The following is a 20,706-nucleotide window of genomic DNA, read 5'->3' on the forward strand; positions in this document are numbered from 1 at the left end:
TATATGCATGCATTCGAGGATGGATGACTCACTTACTGCAGGCCAGATCTACTTAGGACTACAAATGAGGCAACATGAACCTGAACCTAAGAACGAAATGAAAGAATTCTTATAAATCTTTATAACAATTTATTTTTCTTAAATAACACTGAGGTGGAATTTCTTTTTGAATGCGTTTCCATTACTATGTCTTCTCTTTGTAGTCAGTAAATCAGAGCGATGCTGCCTCTGATCCTCTGCAGGAGAATGATGGCTCACGATACGATACCCCAGTCACAACCTAGACTTGCGCGTGTAACACTGTGGGTTCGCATAATTGCAAAGTGCGAGCAGAGACGGTTGGCAGACGAGACGACAAGACGCTGTCAGGACATGCCTCCAAAACGCTTAGTCAGGCAGCCATTTCACCAAACTGTAATGATCATGTGTTAAGAGAGCAAAGAAATATTTTTGACATTATGGTTTTTGTGAAGAGAGGGGAGAGACGCGCACTCTGGTATGTTTGTCGGTTTGTGTGATTTGGATGCACACCAGCCACATCTACAGTGCGCTGGGCTGGGAGAGGCAATTACAGTAACAGTGGGCTGACTTTTCTAAATATCCTTCATTATAATCTGCAGGGTGTTTGCTCTGATGCTGGGCCTCTGTATTATATCTCATACAGAGAGCTTCAGCCAGTGTACACAAGCTTTTAACAGAAGCCACATGATTTTAGCTGTAGCACGTCTTCAGTTACATCAGCTTGTCATCAGACATTTATGACGACTGCAAACAAAAGACATCAAAGGATGAAGGGATAGAATTTAGCAAAACGCACAAGGCGAAGCCCGCTTTGGTGTTGATCGCTGATTGTCAGGTGGACGAAGAAGCAGAAAACCATGCAGCCAGAGGAAAGTTACTCACATGGTACAGGGTTTCTCACATTAGGGGAGCGCTCTCTCAGTAAAATAAAGCCCACAATAAGAAAATAAAACTAAGGCTGTAAAAGTTCTGGCGTCTCGAGAAAGTTCTGGATTTGCAACCACAAAGTGGTACAGTAACAGAGAAAATTAGGAGACAAACCTTTTAAGCAGCATGCAAAAATATGTTTCTGGCTGCGTATGTCTCCATTTCAAGAAAAGAAAGAACCCTGAAACTGGGACACAAATATCTTAATATAGGTCAGACTGTTATACTGGAGAGTGTGAGGAACTCTGTGTTCGTGTACATACAACAGCAACAACTAGTAACTTAAAACACTACCGGTTTGCTTCTTACCTTGAACGGGCTCCTACTCCTCTGAGAACAAGCCTTCTCCCTCAGTTTCTTACATGGTGTAATTAAATCGTAAATCTCTTTGATGTATCAAGGTTTGATATGTCTTCACAGATTTATGAGTTTATTTTTCCTGGCATCCTTGCCTGCATTTGTATTAAAACACAGCTCGTCCCGAAAATTGGGATGAATTGCATTAGTGATATTATCAAGGTACAATACCGATTGTCTGCTTTCCCCTCGACACGTGTTCCATTGTTCATTTTACAGCAAATGTAGTGGAACAAATTACTTTTGGCCACAACGTAGAAAAAGAAACACTGCAATTGATCATTTTCAGCAATTTTAGACACAAGTTTACATGTGTATGAAAAATCAAGTTGGGGAGTGTTCTGTGTTTTATCTTTTGTATGAAGCAGTGCTGAATCACGGACACGTTATTGGCTCCCTTACCAGAGCTAATAGGCCGTGGTGATGCAGTTCAGGAACACCAAGGCTGAGTGTTTGGAAAAATTGCAAGCTTAATTTCACTCACATTAAAATACAAATAAAGACAAAGTCTTTGGTCTGTGCTCTTGATGTTTTGGAGTTTTAAAAAAAAAAGACTACTTGCATTTGTGCTGGTACAGTACTGTGAACGGAGAAACAGTTCAGTCTTTCTGAAGGTCTTTCAAAGTTTGCCTTTGGAGATTGACTGCTTTTGAACTCATACTCACTCCAGTTCTTGTACCTAACCATTTTCAGAGGAATTTTTTTTTTATTTTTGGCTGTTTGTTAGGCCACTTAAACACCGACCTATGAATTATTCAAGAATAAAAAGGCAAGCGATCAAAGGAATAAACCAGTGTTGTGTCTACACATCACAGAAAAATTAGCAAAGACACAATTTTACATTGTATTTTCATTTATTATTAGGCTGCTATTGCTTATTATTACTAGCAGCCTGTCACAAAAACATACAATTTGCTATTTTTTTTTAAAAATGCCACAGATAACTTAGTTTGACAGGTGTAAAATAGTATTTTTGCACCAACGGGGGGATTATCAAACACCAAGATGCAGTTGGCACTTCAGCTGATCCTTCTACTGTTCACTGACGCCTCATCAAAAATGGTTTCAGTGGAAGGCTAACTGTCAAGAAGCCATTCGTAAGGAAGGCAAAAAGGGAGAAAGGCTGACTGTATGTCCAATTAGGTACACAAATAGTATTTTTGCCACCCCCCAGAAAGAGATACAACAGCGCGTTGCAGCCATCTTTAAAACAGGGTGGCGGCTCCGTCATGGTTGCAGCTGTGTTACCTTGCAACATTGTCATCTGTCTTAATTTTTCAGCCTGTCATTGATCCCAAACACACTGTCAGTGCAGTAAAAGCATACTGGGAGAGGGGGGGGGGGAAACCCACAGGTGAATACAATCACTTATGGATTGGCCTCTCTAGAGACCGGACCTCAACATTATGGGATCATCTTCACAGAAAACTGAGCAAAAGGCAGCCAACATCCATAGAAACGCTTTGAACATCTATAACGAAGCCTGGAAAATTATCCTTAAAGACTACTTAAAGAAATTAAAGAAGGCTTGCTTCAGAGAATAAATGTGATCATACCAAATATTGCATTTCAGGCTTGTTAGAATTCCCCAAACTCTGTACTCTAGACTTTAAGTTACTGATTATATGGAAAAAAAAATTGTCCCCATGTGTGATTTATCATCATATACTATATAATTAGGTTAGATATAATTAGATGGTTAACATTTCATCGAGAATGCTGCTTCATGGAGAATGTTTTGCTTCACCCAAAAGCAGCATTATATGGGTTTTCATTTTGGCATAAAAAGGAAATAGAAAATCTGCCGGTTATTAACTTCTTAATGAAACCATTTGAGAATTACCGAGGGGAAATTTCCCGATTGTAGCGCCTCATAATTTATAAGCATATCAGTTGTTGGAAGCATCAGATAAATATAGCAGAGCAAAAGCTACAATACTGGAAGGTGGCAAATATTAACCACCTTTCTGTATCTCTATAATTTTGTATCTTGCTCGTACTGCTGGTCAGTGGCTCCCTGTTTGCAGCTGTGTTTTGAAAAGAAGTGGTTTGACACAGGCAGTGGGTGTTATTGAGAGGGCATTCACAGAAAGGAGAGGAAGGTGATTAGGTCAAGGGTCAAAGGGACGATGTGGTAAGGGGAAAGGCCTGATCAGTGTCTTCTAGGTTAGCCTCCACTATTCACCACACCTACATACCCCCAGAGAGAGAGGAGTCAGAGGAGCACATATTTACCATTAGGGAACAGCTGTGGGGCTGCCTGGGACTGGAAACTCCTCTCCCCTGCATGCACGTACACACATGCATGCACACACACACACACATTGTTAAAACACCACTTTAGTTCTATGCACATTTAAACCACAAAGGATTTGTGTCTTACACCAAGCAGTTCTCACTCCTGACTCGTCACATACTGACACTTTGTTAAGACCCATTAATGTCACATTTTAATGCACCGAGTGTCATTCTGTCATTTTTTAATACAGAGGGTAATCTGAAAGATTTCGATAGGTTCCTCACCTTCTTATGTCTGGTTTAGGCTACATCGTATCAACTGTATTATGGCCCAAACTGTACAGAAGATCATTTTATCTGGAAAAATGTGTCTTAAATCTCTATGACTGTTGAGTTATTTCTGTAATATGAGCACAAATCTACACCAGTCATTGAAAAACCAAATATAATGAAGCAAAAGAGGAATTAGGTTGGTGGTGTAGCAAAGTGGAACTGCCAAATGGTGTAACACCATAGACAAGCCAGTGTCATTAACGTCACTTTTTATTTTTTACATTCCTTCCCCCAAAATAGCAAGCATATGCCCTGCTCCCTAATGACATCACAAATGTTGTGGAAAAACTGCAAGCATGACTGATCACGGAACCGTACCTAGTCTGTTGTGTCTCTCAGTCACACAAAAAAATATATATTTTATGACTATAACTGCAAAATCTGATGAGTGGCCAGACAAAAACACTGTCTTGTCTGAAACTGATCTGAAGTAGACGCCATTAAACTGCAGGCAAATGTGCTCTGTTGGCATTGTTACTGTCGCAGAATGAAAAACTGATGTAACCAAGAAGCAGAGATGCTTTTTGCAGACAGGAAAAGTTTGCCTTTGAACTTTTGGCAATTTTGCAAAACACTGTATTTTAACCTTTAACCACCAACCATCATCTTTTCCTAACCTTGGTTAGTTAACCCTAACCTATAAGCCAAGTTTATTGCCCTATCATTGCCAAGAAGCTACAGGGGGAAATAAATCAAATCAAATTATAACAAATTTATTAAAAAAAAAAAAAATGGCCCATAGACTGTACATAAATGATGGATGTATCCAGACTGAAGTATCCGTTCTGCTTTGGAAGACTCCGCTTGGGCATTTCAGTCTCCATCACCATAAACTCATCAGGAAAAACTCTACTGAGGTCATAAATGAATTTTGACAAGGATGATGTTTATTTATTTGGACATTTCTGTAATCATACGCGTCGCCCCCTGCTGGTGATTAGAAACAGTAGACTTATGGCACTTTGTCACTGGCTTCAATTTATTCCCTTTAAAATGTGACCAAAATGGGTCCTGAAAAATCATCATTATTTGACGAGATGCCAATTACTAATTTGATGCTCTGCACCTTATTCCCAGCATCATGGTAACTCTGTTTCCCAATCCATTCTTACTGGAAAATAAATACTGTGTGAAGACAGCCTAACACCTTTAATGGGAAATGTGTTTGTTTCTTTCTTTCTTTCTTCTTTTACAGAGGGATGGGGGAGGGGAACACCCTGAAGACATGGCCTTTACCACCATTCTCCTGCTGTATTTATTTATTTATTTTTTTTTAAACATAGGTCATGAAAACCGTTACTGAATAAATGCTTTTCATTTTTCAGGTTTGACACACTGTTGCCTCAGCACACATTGAGCTTAGCCTGATAGTTGGCACAGCCACAAACGGCACAACTTGTTTCTGATCTCCGCAGCATGTCGGAAAAATGCTACAAGGCCACTTTTTCAGGTCATCCAACTATCGCTGGGTAGTAGGAGGCTGAGGTATGTTCACATTATCCCATTTACCGAGTGACAGGTTGTGCTCACACGTTATATATTTCCAGAAGGCTTCAGAACACTCACCAACTCATACAGAAACCAGTTCAGTGAAATGAATAACGAGAATTAATGAAAAGCATCATGGAGTAGGGAATAAGGTGGATTGCATGGATGATAAGGGACTGCCTCTCTTGCATTAAACAAATCATTAATGTTCATTTATGCTGTAAGGTGATAATGACATTAGAGAATGACATTATGCTGTTGCAAAAGAAAACAGGCGCTCGCTGGTAACAAATGAACAAACAGATTAATCACTTCCAAATCCTGTCAACAAACTGATAATGAAAGTTCTTGCTCTAAATTAAAGGGTGACATTTCAAGGCAAAAGTGTTACCTTGCAACATGCACTCATGCAAATACATATTCCACATAGCGCAAAGAAAAGGCAGCAGGATCGTTTGTGTGTGAGATGAGGCTTTTGCTAGTTAGTATGAGCACTGTGAGCCTTGACAGACAGACAGCGAGTGGTGGTTAGTGCCGCAAGCTGAAAGTCAGGGACAGCCAGATTCATTTCTGCACTTTATAGGGTCTTTTATGGTCAGATCATTTCAGAATTAATGTTGTTAGGCTGTTAAGTCAAGTCTCTAAACACTGTCAGTGGCCTAGCCATTTAATTTATGTGGTGCCAATAAAAATAATTTCAGAAAGCATTACTGTCCTTTTGTTTTCATCTCCTCTGTAATTTATGTCAAATTATGACTTTTAATTGACTGGCTTTTACTTCAACAAACTGCTCCAGCAAAACTTGCTCAGCGAATGCCATTTCTACAGTCGTCTGAGTGTATATTTAGCTTCAACTTCACACTCAACTACAGGCACACATTTTAGTATGCAGTCCATGCACACTCACCCATGATATAGCTAGGGTGGAGGACTGGGTGCACATTGCCGAATAGAAAATGGCTGTCTGAGACTAAAATTGCAGGAAGATTTTTGACTCTTATCCCTGCATGAATTATTTTAAATCACTCACGCACACCCCTGTAATTAAAGCAGGTATTCTCTGAATTGGTCACTCTAGAGTCCACAGCCCTTTTAAGGTGCCAGATGAAGAAGTAGATGTTAGATGCACAAGTCAAACTGTAACACTGTAAAGCATGCAGACTTCACACCTAGAGCCATGGTTCCACCAATGTGTCCCAATCCCAACATGCAGCATCCAGAAACGGTAATTCTCAGCGCACAGAGGACAGGGCACAGCGAGACACGTCTGAATACACCGCAGACCACCCGAAATGAGAGCAATGTGTTTATGTTATGGGCATGTGCCTGAATACTGCATGTGTTTACATGCATGTGATGCATGCATGCAGGATATGTACTGTATGTTTGTGTGGTTGTTTGTATAGCTTTCACTTTGTATTATAAAATGCATCTCTCAACTCTCTTTGTGTGCGTGCGTGTGTCTTACGTAGTGTGGACAACTCTTCAGATGATTGAACTCCTGAGCATGTCTGCATCTGACTGCGATTTGTGGATGTTTATGATTTGCTGTGCTAACATCATGAATGCTTCCACATGATGGCCGCTCCTTTCCGATACCTGGACTTCACTTGATACAAAGACCGTGAAGAAAACGGGTTTTCTAGAGCTGTTGTGAAAAATCTGACTTTAAGGAGCGTGTGTTAGTGTATGTGTGAGTGAGAGGGGATGTGTGCCACCCGTCAGCCTTCCTGATACAAACATTTTCAGCTAGAGCATCATCAGAGGTGAGAACAGAGGGATAAAGAACAAACACTTCCAAATAGAAAGGCATATGGTGCATTATTACAAAATGCATCACTAAGCACAGGGAGGGAGATTCATCACAAAAATGAATGAAAATGTGCAGAACTCGTATGAAACACCCGGGAAAATAGACTAAAGAGTGAAGGTAAAGCATACTGAAAGAGCCCACCTGCCTAACAACAAAGCCACTGACAAGGCAAGAGCTGCTTTGCAATAATTTACTTTGCTGTTGCTTTTGGATAAAGTATGAGGAGACTAAATCAATCAATAGTGAGGCTAAACAGGCGTGTATTTTCACGTTGTGCTGTTTCTATGGATACCCTCTACTGTCTATAAATCATTTACTATTGCTGAATGCGTTGGCTGAAAGGGTATTATCGCTGCATGTCATGCAGACATGTAAAAACACAATAAACCCAGTGGGCCCTTTTTTCTGACTTTAAGAACAATGATGTTAAAAACAATACAATATTGTAATATTAATTTAGAATTTAAATTGATCCACTTGCTCAAAGGCAGATTTTTTGCTTTTATACACTGAAAATTTTTTTTTTTTTTTAAATTCTGTTTAAAAGCAGAGCTGTATTTATTGTGTTTTGTTTTCACTGGCGGGATAAAGTTATTGTATTATTCAATTTATTTATGAATCTTTCATTGTCTTAGAAACCCCCACAGAGTTACTTATAGTGCATAGCAGCAGTGCCTCATTGAATAGCTTCCAACCTTCTTGTCAATCACTCTCTCGCCTGTGGTTCACGATGCAGAGTGTTTGTTTTATTGAGGTTTTATTCTCTATTATGGAGTTTGTCAAAAGAAGCGCCCCTGTGCCCTCTCTCCACCACTGTAACTCCAGACTCTGTGGGGGGAAATCAGAGATTTTAACTGGCTGACTGCTTCCTAATCTGGCAAACCAAATGTAAATTTCTTTCTGCCTTGAATAAGACTGGTAAAGACGTATAATTTTGTTGCGGACGACTTTGTGGCATCCTCTTGGCCTAGGACAGTACAGCAATAATGACAGGTTGGCTGACCAGACCTTGACACAGGTCTGGCTCTCATCAGGGCTGCGGTATTAAAGGAGATCCAGAAACACTGAAATGATCAGCCACTACCCAAACCAGGCTCTCAGACTTAGCAGCCACCGAAACCGAGCAATCGCCTCGCCAGTCTGCTCTGCAGGCGAACCTAAATATGCTTTTCTTCATAGGAATACGCCTCATCCAAATTACTTAGGCTCCAATTACAAAAATTTGTCCTAAATGGGTTTGTAGTGTAAACAGAAACTATTAATGACACTCTGGTTAAATAGGCGGATAAAATAAAAGGTCTCTCTGTAGCAGCAGTCAGTCTCAGATTTACACCTGAACAAGTTTTTAATGTTCCATGGTTGCTGATGAAAGATCTGTGCATTTCTGCATGGCTAGGCTAGATACATGTTTACATAGACCTGCGCTTCGACTCTTCTGCAACTCACAGCTCCCATCTGATTTAAAACTGCCCTTCACAACAGCTCAATATGCCTGAGTAGCTGAATGATTTTTACTCAACATAAGTCAACTGAGGCAAACACTGATAAATGCCAGTGGAAGGTTAGGTCAGGCGTTTGAGTTAATCCCCAATGGGAAGCAGTGGAGGAAATGACCCAAGGGCTAATAGAAGGTGTGTGTCTGACATGGCTGAGAAAAACAGAGGAAAAAGCACAGTGTCCAGTAAAAAGGAAGAGGAGAAGCCAAGGCAGATGCAGGGGCTGAGAGGTTACTGGAGCAGCAGTAGGAGAGGGAAAAGCACAGTGGGTGGTAGCCTTTTGTCCTTGCATGTCACAGATCAAGAGAAAAGGCTCAGGGATACAGTTATTTTAACGAGGCCTGTTTCTCAACTTGCATTTTATCACATAAAACTCATTTCAAACGTTAATTAAATTTGCTGTGGGAAATTGGGTGCCAAGCTAATCATTTGTAATTTTACATTTTCTCATTCAAAAGCTATTATTTCTTCCCCTTGGTAGCTGCATTGGGGTGAGATGACTCACCTACACAAGTCTTTCCATCGCTGTGCAGGATAAACTTCATGTGGCAAGAACACTTGGGGCCCTGGTCAGTCTCCTCACAGATGTGCTGGCAACCCCCATTACCGTAGTTGCACGTCACTGGGAAAGGACACATAGTTAACACAAATGGTACTTTGAGGATTACGCACAGTCTAAGTTATTCATTTGAAAGTCAGTGTGGAGAGGAGAGAGGAAACAGAGGGGGAGAGATGGCATGACACGAAAACAAAATATGCACATTTAGATGGGACAATCTAACACACACTCTTTCTCTGGGCCATATGCTCTGTGACGTAAACACTGCAGGCTCAGTTTAGCCCTCTTTAAAATGTGCACAGAGTAATGTTTCCGATGGAGTTTCTCGAGGTGAGCTGAAAACTGAAATGATTACAGAGGCAAGAATGGCGCTTGGAGCTACCATGATTATCGTTTAACCTCAGAAATTGTACAATAAGACGCTAACAGCGCAATAAGAGCTCTGAAAACTAATGCGACCTCTAGACATCCAACAGCATCGTCTTTGTTTATTCAGTGCCATTTACACCTGGACTTAGATTAAGGTCAAAATCTGTGCAGCATAATACTAGGTAGAGCGTGTATGGATTTCCATATTCCCCACCTCAGGTTCTGAATCCATGTTAATTAAATAAACTCCTCTTGGTTAATTAATTTATATCTCCCACTTAATCTTTTTATCCTCCTGACTACACTGAAGGTTGGAGTTGGAGAGGTCACGTTTTTAAACTCACCAACACTCAACGAGCAAGCAGCTGAGCTTTAATCCTTTTCATTCATTCTACAAAATATGCAAAAGCTTTAAAGTCATTAAAACACTATACACGTAATGACATTTCATAAGTACTAAGTAAAATTTCTGGTCCAAGTTTCTGTGTTCAGGCGAGAGGAGCGTTAAGTTTGGCACTTTTAACACACCTGTGATGACAGAGTGAAAAAGAGCACGAGCGAGCCTAGGCTTCTACCGCCATCCTGTCTGCACCCTACCATCCCTGCGCCTTTTGCCCTTTTCCTGGGCTGTCACAGAAAAACTATAGAATAACACTTCTCCAATCCTTATCCAAACACAGACAAATCCCCCATCAGCCCTGGCCCCAGCTCTGACAGGATGATCTCGGTTGCACAGCAACAGGAAGTGTGCACTGTCCGTCAGAGCAGTCCCCTTCGAGTAACCTCCACATGCTTGCCCCGGTTGTGTAAATGATTGCTACTCATCTGATAAACATGTTTTTCTTTACAAGGACTATTCCGAAGATTAGTCACGGCTTGGTAATGCAACATAAATGTCAGTTGCCAACTTCAAATGTGATGGAAGGCATTTGTGGAATGAGTGCAATTATCCATAATCGGCTAGTTTCCAACCCCAATCACCTTTTCATGAGGAACCTATAAACCATCCTTCTGACGTGTTTCCCTGTGTGTGTGTGTGTGTGTGCGCGTGTGTGTGTGTGTGTGTGTGTGTGTGTGTGTTTGCGTGCGTGCGTATGTCTTTAATAGAGGGAGTAACTAAAAATCCTTCAGGTTGAGACGACTTACGCTTGCAGTCCTTCATGTTACGTGTGAGCTGGAATCCCGGTCGACACTCGCAGGAGATGCCACCCTTCTGCGTTTCCCTGCAGATGTGTGCACACCCATGATTCTTGTCCATACAGGTGGGTCCCTCGTTTTTTGTGCCATCTGGTTGCACTACAAAGGAAGTTTTAGACAGAATTTTAATCGCAACTGCCCAACAGACAATTTTTCTAAAGCCAGAGATCACTGACTAAACTAAGAATTTGACTTTTAATTAGAAAACACAGAAGACATAAGTGGGGTGGAAAAGCCTTGCTCAGATGCCTTGCACACATTCTACCCTTCAGTGCCTCATGTGCCTACTGGTGGTTACTGATATGCCCAGTTACCCCTTTACAAAGACTCAGGCCCTTGTTGGAACATGCAGGCTATAAAAAGGAGGCTGCCTGCAGAAAGGATAAAACTCCCAGCAGGAGCTGATCCCACAGACCTGTAATTTTAATTGAGGTAATCCCCCATAAAGAAAAGAACACAATGAAAAACCCTTCTTGGTTAAATTCTCCCTGTTGAGACTGAGATCAAAAGGGATTGCGCTAAAGGAGGGGTGTCAGTGCACATTTTCATGAGTCATCAAGGTTGAAGCACTTCAGTAAGAGCACGACAAAACCCCACATACAACACAAAATAAAAGACACTGAAAAAAGTGCCTTTCATCATTTAAAGCTTTACTTAACATGACACACAATGATGCGTCATTTCAGTGTGATGTATAAATGGTTGATGAACGGGCACAACAGACACCCAGCATACATTTCCATCCCTCGTGTCATAAATTATAACACAAATGGTGCAGTGCTCTCTGCATAAAGCTGACATCTTTGCAGAATACGACTGATATTCGACTTATTCATTGTGAAACCTTTCCTCCACTACAGATGCAGTGACAAACCTCAGCTCTCAGGCTCATTAAAAACCAAACAGATCTCCATCCTTTCCTTTCCTTTCCTTTCCTTTCCCTTCCCTTTCCTGGCGTACAGGGAGGCAGTGAGCAAAAGACATCTCCATTAATGTCTCATTAAATCTGCTGTCACGCTGAAGGGTGTTTGGAGGTCTAACTTTTTTAATTAGCCAACTTTTTGCTATATATTGATGCATTTGCATATGTGCATGTAAGTGTCAACAGCTAGTAAAGAACATATAACCTTGTGCACTCTTCCTGAACACTGGAAATGTAGAGGCTCAGTTGTCTTGCCAGCTATATGCTGTCATATAGTAAACTCCTTGTTCCTGCCTCAGGGGTTATAAAGAGAAGGCAATCTCAGTTTGACAGAACAAGTTTTTACATTATTCTGTCCCTAACTACCAAGTTGTCTGCCACAATAACCTCCCCTGATTATGCCCTTTTGTTTTCCAGATGTTTTGCCAAAAAGAAGTACCCTCTTATTTTATACATTTCCACTCATGGCTGTTGTCAGGAATCCATTCCGAGTCTCTCTTTGCTTCAAGGAGCTGACAACGTGAATGTGATAGACAATTCTGACCCCCTTGTTAAATACTGTCCATCACTTTAAGTCTGTCAACAAGTGTCACAAGGTCATGCAATCCTCTCAGACTTTCCTGTCTGAGCTGTTGATGTTCTGGCAGACAGGGTGAACTATCAGACACCAACTGCAACAACAGCTTTCCCGGGAGCACAAAGACTCGGCGCTAAACAAACACTGAGCCAAAAGGAAAAAGGGCACGGCTGAGCGAAGTGAACATGAATGAGCATCAATAGAGCAGCTGCTTTAAAGCACTGCAAATTTCCCCGTGAGTCATGTGGATATTTAAGTAGGATATGGAATTCAATGGTCCCCTTTCTTGACTGCGTCTATCTGAGGCCAGAGCAAGAAACATACCGCTCTGAACTTAACAAAGGATTGAATTTCCAGCTACTCCCAAATGGACCAAAGATTATTTACTAAGGTTGTATTATGAATCCCAAACCTCACTTCACTCTCCCTTCATTTTTATGCAGCCCCTCTACCCCAATGCTACAGACCCATCCATCAATAACATGTCAGGTTGGGGCCAGAACCTAGGCCTTCGACTCTCTGAGGACCAATAAAAGGCAAAGTGTTGACACAATGGCCCTTTTCTCCAGGCTAGTCTCACCTATCATCCACCATGTGCACTTTCTTCTAACTTGCTGCCAAAAGCCTCCAGTTTTTATCATTACTAAATGATGGGAAGCAGAAAGAAAAACATGCTTTTATATGGAGTTGGACAGGAAAGCAAAGAAGAGAAATAATATGACTTAAAAAAAAGAAACACACATGCCATCATCCACTAACACAATGTGCTGAGCCATAAAACATTACTCTATATGTAGAAAGTAATAAAAACTATCACAGGACACTTTATAGGCAGAAAACTGGACAGGAAATAGAGTCTAAAGTCTTGGAACAGAGCAGGAGACACTCAAGATGTGATGGGTTTTCACCTAGTTTTTTCTATTACAACAATTTGTGACCTCAATACCAAACGTTTAGTTCAGCGGTCCCCAACCTTTTTTGCGCCACGGACCGGTTTATGCCCGACAATATTTTCATGGACCGGCCTTTAAGGTGTCGCGGATAAATACAACAAAATAAAACTAGTACCGGTACCGAAAAAAGAAAATTTATTCATAACACACGTGAAAAGACCAAGGAAAACCGAGTAAACGATAAAAACGATAACTAAATAACACTGAAAACCAATAAAAACCCTGAAAACTATACATTTCACACCTGAGCATCAACTCTCGCGGCCCAGTACCAAACGACTCACGGACCGGTACCAGTCCGAGGCCCGGGGGTTGGGGACCACTGGTTTAGTTCATTACTAGAAATAACGCATTAGGAGCAACAGCAGATGTTGAAGGGATAGCGAGGGATTTAGAGGAAATATACTCTCTATAAAAAGAAGGCATATCCAACATCTAATTATTAATTCATTTCTTTGGACGGTGGGAGGAAGCCGGAGTAACAGGAGGGAACCCACGCAAACACAGGGGTGGGATAGCTCTAAAACAATCACTGAATGCACATTTGTAAATATAGCTTTAGAAGATATATAATAATATGGTATTATAATCTACCTGGAGTTGTCAGTTGTTCATGTCTGGTGAAAGCTGCCATGCTTAAAAATTGTTTAACTGGAATTCAATCAAACTTCTGAGGTTTATTTTATTCATATGAGTGAGCTACAATCAAAGTTAAGAAAATACATAAATATATATATAAATTAAGGCTCTAACCATGGCCATAAAAAAAGTATATATTGACTATAGCAGTTTTATAGAACCATTACAGCTCTAATCCCAGTCCTAATCTCATCACTCATTCCAAGAAGACGATAAAAAAATCAGTTTACAGTGCCTTTAGGAGGACGGCAACAGCATAGACACACATCAAGAGATCACTTATTTAATAGTGCTTCCCATGCAATGAGATCATGCTTAACCTCCTAGGACCTGGCATTGACATATGTGGACATCACATTTTGGGATGTCTACACCAAAATAATACATTTTGCTCTACAAGGGTCTGATATCCAGATATGAGGACATTATACTGCCACTGTTCTATTGAAATTTAAAATTCAAAAATTTAAAATTTCTCTCAGAAACAAAAATCAGGTAAAAAAAAAAAAAAAAAATGTTTTTACATTCATCAGGTCCCATCGTGCCCAAATATCAAAGAGAAAGGAGGTTAATTGCCAGTATTCTTACACTAAAGTAAATGAACAGAAACCGCATGATCCTCCAGGATAAAGTCTCACTCGTTTTGTGTGTTTGTCAATAAGAGGAACTTCAGCTTAATATGTGAGATCAGCCACAGTGCCTGCAGGGCACAGCTTTAGGTGCAGGTCACATCCAAAAGATACCTTTCTGAAAACCATCAGTTCAGGACAATGAGTAGTGAAGGTACCTAAGGATTTACTGATGATAGAAACTCCACTGGACAGGTCAGTCTAAATGGATAGCTGTGTTGAGAGACTGACTGGCACTCAAATCATTTTCTAAGCCTGGGGCTTGCTGGCTTAGACAGTGCAGTTAACTCCACATCTTGCGAGCTACAAATGAACAAGCTATTTCTGCTGCCCTCTTATAACCCAGACTGGCTCTTTAATAAATTGCAAAACTTGACTTATGTACCATTTTTTTAAAACAGCTCTATCTTGCCAGAAACAATTTTACTGGACTGTATGTTACACAACGGAGCTAGGGACTCTGTAGGAGCCTGCAGCTCCTTTGAGATAAAACCAGCCTATGAAGAAAATAACCATAAACTATTGACAGCAGGATATGAGTTTTAACACAACATGAGAAACTAAGCCAAAAAAAGAAGAAAAAAATAACACTTAAGAAATCCAACTAAAGTGCCAACTTCTATGAACTTCAAACAAAAGATTGAAGGAGGCCGCAAGTTCTTCACCACAGCGCTGCAAACCCTCTTAAACCTGAGAACCATGTAGTGGGGAGACTGAAACAATGGAGATGAAGTAGTGGAAAGCATGCCAAGGGTTTATGGTCTGCTCTTAGTGCCCCAGGGCAGTGAAAATAGGGCTCGTGGTCCGTGCTGAGCTGCTGTCATACATATCAGAGGGGAGTCGGTCCCCCTCTTTTGGGGAGAACGTTAAGCAACAAGCTAGCGTTGGGTGGATACAAACTGAAAAGAAGGGGCCTAGCGATGGAGCCACCACACTATTAAAGCAACATTCCTTCCTCTTAGATAATGGGCCCTTAAAAGTTTTAATAGGAGGATAAAAATGTCAGCGCATGGAAAGGAGAATGGGAAAAGAGTCGGACTGGGTTGGGCTGAGCCGCAACGCAGATGGTCAGACAGAGCAACAGGCCAGTGAGCCGGTCAAGGAAGTAACTCTTCCCCACTGACTCTAAGAGCAGCGAGTCCATCCAAGTGCTACTGTTTGGGTTTTCTGATTTTCTGCAGCTCTCAGAGGCCTTGTTGAGGCTTCTTATTTCACTCCCTTTTTTCCAGAGAGGAGCCACTAAAGTCACAAACAAGCAGAAAATGGAAAAAGATAGCAGACATCTGGACTGATATACCTCACTGCTTGAGCACTTGTTGTACATCTTAATATATTGTGTTTCTAGAGTAAAACAAAGCGTGGAGAGCTACCATGATGAAAAACAAAAAAATAAGAGGAGAAACATAACCTAAAACAGTTACATTTATAGACTTTAGAAGACTAAAATAGACAAGAATGTGCTAGATATGATTAAAGCTCTTGAGAATCTCGATTTCTACTGTAGAAAAAACATATTGAGGAAACCGCGTGTGCGTGCGAGCCTGTAAGCGTACGTCTATTAAGGTATGTGGATGCATTGACACACAGGTGCATTTGCATAATGTATGCATGTGGCACACACATTTGAGAGTGTCGGCCCATCTGTGTCACACACAGTTGTGCAGCACCTGCTGTGGATGTGCCACTCTCCCCTTCACTCCTCCCCCATTCTATCAAGGTCACCTCACTGTGCAGTCCCAAAGGAGCCAGGCGCCCTCCCAGCAGAACAGACAACACAGCAGAGCACATCCAGGCTGCAGGCTTTCTTCGATACGGAGATACAAAAGGCATGAGATACAGTATGTTATTACAAAGCCCAATTCTCTCCAAAATCAAACCAAGAGGCAACTGCAGAAGGCATCTGTCTCTGCAGAGCCTAGTCTGGCCCTCTGGTTAAGCCCATGATAGCCAAATGTTAGTGGAAAAACCCCCATTGGCACTCTGGCAGTCCGCACCAGCGAGCTGGGCTGGCCAGCTTAGAGATGGCCTTCAACAAACCCACGAGGAAAAAGGATGCCCGTCTCAAATGAGGTTCAGAGAATTCGGTGGCAAGGCAGCCAACATTTGCTGAAGCTCAAGCCACTGATGTATATTTGTTAAAGGGTGGGGATGGAAGGGAGGAAGGGCATGGGTCCTGTGAAAGTCTGGACAAATAGCTAAGATGTGGGAAGATAATATAGGAAAGAGGCAGAGGAAGAGAAAGGAACGAACAGGGAAGGAACAGAAAGAAAGACACACACACACAAAAGTGTCCGTATGTCTTCATCTGTGCAGCTCGAAGTCTCTGCTCTACTTCCCTAGAATAGGAAAAGAGCCTGGTTATACGGTTGGGCTGCAGAGCAATGAAGCAGCGACTTTTGCACTTGTAAAAACAGTTCTGCGGCCAATGCACAGACAGGCGGGCAGACCCACTGAGATCCACGAGAGCAATGATGAAAGAACCGTGTCGGCTTCTGCACAATGGGACAACCACTGTTACATAAACATATATTAAAAGCATACAAACTTTCCTTTTACAAAAACAAATGGATGCATAAAGAATTTCTCTTTGCAATCTTAAATAAGAAGCATCGCATCACAGGAACAATGGAAACTGGCCCTTTATCAGCGCATTACTTCATGAAATTAAAATGTGAAACAGCCTGATAAATGGATATTACAGTCCAGGAACTTGGGTTATTTTATCCATTTATGTAAACACAAAAACAATAAAACAGGGTTCAAGGACTCTGTGCCTCGTTTCAAACTGGAGGAACACTAACTGAGAATATAATATAAATATTACGAACGTGAGCTAATTTATCAGAAAACTCCTTATTGTGTTGCAGTTTTAGCCTGCACATAAGTGCTTCTAAAGTCAACATGCCACAATCTGCATCTAAATGTTAAAAAAGGACATGCCAGGATGTGCCTCTATCGGAATAAAACTGGAAATTATTAACCTGCCTTCCTGTGCATGCAAGTCTGTATGTGTGTGTGACGATTATTGTGTAACTATTTGAATCTGAGAAAGAAAACGTGAGAGAGAGAGAGATTAGCTGCGCAAAGGGAAAAAGCCAAACCGGGAAGCTAATGGAAGCTGTAAACATAGGAAGAGGTTTCCACTGGCAAAGTAAACATTTCATGGACAGAAAAGCTCTACTGTAGACAAAAAAACATCACCAATCAGGTGACTGTGAGATACATTTTTAGAAAAAATTGCTCAGTTATTCTTTCTAATATGATATAGGAAAATGCCGATTTGATAATCATGTTGGAACATGAAATGGAATGTGTAAACGTGGCCCATATTTCTTTTTTTTTTTTTTTTAAATGATCGCTTTTCCATTACAAGATAATTTTTGGATGATACATTTTCTTCTTGAGTGCAAACTCTGCTTGGAGGTAATGCATGTTCATCTGTTTCTGATTGAACACTTTGAAGACTTAAGTGCAACAGTCTATTACAGTCTCCTTCAGCAGTGAAAGGTGACAGTAAAGCCTCGGGGCTCATGTAATCAAATTTTTCGGCGCAATGAGCTTTAGACGCTCTGGAACCTAATCATCAGACTACTGAGAACTTTCAAACTCCATGTTGCCGCTCTGCAGCTTTCATGGCATAGTCAACCACATTTATGTCATCACACTGATTGGCAGTGACAAGACGTTGGATTCAGAAGGCTCATTTTCTCTTTCAAAGTTACATCACCCTGCTAACTTGTGTCGGTTCAACTTGCTTCTTGAGCTGCACCGTTTCTAAATCATTTCCTACCAGTGGATGAGTCAACTTTCACATCCCGTGTATCCTGTTTTTTGTATTCAGAACTAAAGATAAATATACTGAATACTCAAAGCACTATACATGACTTGCATAACCAACCATCAGTGTGCACTTAAGGTAATTGCCATACCGGATATTCAGAAATGTATGAGGCTGAAATTATGGATGTGTGGGTTGACTGAGACTGAGATTCCTGAATTCCAATGTGCTGGATCCCATCTCACGCACATACGTCCCTGTCATCCTCCTATATAAAAGAGATAATAAATCAAACGCAGAGCAGTGGAGCCCTCTTGACCTAAATGGCATTCCTATCAACCACTAAGCACCTTGGCTGGCCTTTGAAAAGCTTTATTTCTTGACTGGAAGAAATGTTTGGGGAGAATAAATGAACTGTTACAGCTAGACGATGGAGCCTTCACTTGGTCATAGTTATTCCTGCTGAGGGGGCAGGGGCAGGTCTAATAAGAGACAGGCCAGCAGCAGCCTTGTCATTAGCTGAGAGGCTGGCAGACCCCTGCTGCCTAATTGGCACAGGCTCACTGCTAACAAGGGCTCGCTACCAGCAGGCGAAACAGACCGGTAGCAAAAGGCACTGCAGTGTCCAGGTCTGTGCTGTCCTTGGAAAAACTGGTAGAAGTTACCCAGGGAACACCTGACCCATTAATGGAAGAAATGGAAAGCTGATGTCTTTTTAATGAGAACAATAAAGCTCATGAGCAAACTGCACCCCAGGCTTTGCTCTTTAAGAGAAGGGCTGGCTGAATGGATGGAGGGTTGCATTTAAACTGGCTTGGCTGGGTGATTAAATCAGCTTTCATTTTCTCAATCATTTTTTTCCCCCCCTGAGCAACGTGTGTAATTTTTCTGTAAACGAGCACGGTGAAATTTGCTGAAATTCTGTGGGGTTCTTGTTCTGTAACAAGGCAAAGTCACTTCCTCACCAATTGCATTTTCATACAGACACATACTGTTGTAATAAGAGCAGTAATAATAAGCAGATGAGTAGCTGCTCTGTCTCTTTGTCTTCCAAAAGTAATGAAACAATGACTAGGCGTCTATCTGATCACTATCGGAAGTTTGTAGATTTATGGCAGCTTTAATCTCTAGATCCAAACGGGTCTCATCTGTAAGCAATAAAGACTATATTAATATTAAAAGGGGAGATCGACAGAAACGAGGTGCATTTACAAAAGAAAGAAAGAATAAGCACAAAAGAAAAGAGAGCTGGGCAAGAACGGACTTGCTCACACGTCTGTTTCTGCATCTATATAGTAGTAGGCCTTTGAAACACATGATCCGGCTTTTCACCTCACTCAAAAAACACTACGTTTATGAAATGTAAACACTGACAGTTCACTAGGCCAGACTAAGCTCATAAACCAGACTTCCAAGATCCTCATTTCACCATCCGGGGAAATTAGGAACAGCACAATCTAATGACTCCCAGCAAAGGCAGGCGTCTCACAAGAGACAGAACAGGGACGAGGAGGTCACCGACCCTGCTGGACGTGTTGTCTGCACCTTCTGGATAAAAGGTGCTGTTGCAAACCATAGGAAACGAGAGAAAAGATCCAACACAGACCCAGCCCAGTTTGGCAGAACTAAGGAATCTCTCAGACAGCTGGATAAATACCCCTGGAATACAGGTATGCGTTTTGTGTAACTACATGCAGCCGAATTGTGCGTCACCCTTTACAGGGGCAGGGTGCTCAACGCAGATTATATTCAAGTTGAGTTAGTTCTCTACTTTGGTAGCAGACCCAAGTCGACAGTATCCAAACCAGCTGTTGGGCTGACAGCTAAATCAATGTGTGAGCACTCCCTGTGTTAATCTATCCAAAGATAAAGTCTGGAGGTCAAAAAAACACTCACTGCTGTGAGTTTTACTATAACTGCACGAAGTCTGTTAGCATTTGGATTACTTTGTTTGATACAGAGCTATGGTGTTATAAATGTATGTATGTCCGCAGTGCCCCTGAGTTTGGTAACTAAGCCTCAGAGCTGGTTGGCTCATCTTCTTCTGTCATGTCTCCATCCCACAGGAATGAACACTCTATAAACAAGAGGTGTGTCAGCCCCAGGCTATACCTTTAATTGTTTTCTGTGCTCACAGTCCCCCCGTAAGCCACTCATGCCACAGATACCTTAAAAAGCTGCGAAGCACTAGATTGGCTCAATTTGAAAGGGTGTGTAAAAAGCAAAAAGTGATTTATCCCTTCTTCTTCTTCTTCTTCCCCCTTCAGACTTTGACTTACCCTTTTTCACTGAGACCTGTCAGGACTGATTCCTTTCTCGTGATTAAAAATGCCTCAAATTCACCATCATGGCGTGTCACAAAGAGGCTTAACAACATCCAAAAATAACTTTAAATTTGCATTTAACATGA

At 41.4% G+C, this 20,706-nt stretch overlaps 1 protein-coding gene across 2 annotated transcripts in view; it reads right to left on the reverse strand.

Annotated features, from left to right (window-relative positions):
* The window catches only part of scube3 (signal peptide, CUB domain, EGF-like 3), a 76,324-nt gene that overhangs the window by 23,147 nt on the left and 32,471 nt on the right, over positions 1 to 20,706 (reverse strand). Inside the window, exons 5-7 of one of the 2 annotated variants that reach the window (XM_005926211.3) lie at positions 10,748 to 10,897; positions 9,179 to 9,295; positions 3,541 to 3,588 (exon numbers count right to left, since the gene is read on the reverse strand). In XM_005926211.3, the coding sequence (XP_005926273.1) occupies positions 3,541 to 3,588; positions 9,179 to 9,295; positions 10,748 to 10,897 (315 nt within the window). The remainder of the gene's footprint in view (positions 1 to 3,540; positions 3,589 to 9,178; positions 9,296 to 10,747; positions 10,898 to 20,706) is intronic. The other variant, XM_005926212.3, reaches the window with a different exon arrangement.

Source organism: Haplochromis burtoni, unplaced genomic scaffold (assembly GCF_018398535.1).
Source record: "Haplochromis burtoni strain Fernald_Lab_line unplaced genomic scaffold, NCSU_Asbu1 Contig_91, whole genome shotgun sequence".
Classification (NCBI taxonomy): domain Eukaryota; kingdom Metazoa; phylum Chordata; class Actinopteri; order Cichliformes; family Cichlidae; genus Haplochromis; species Haplochromis burtoni.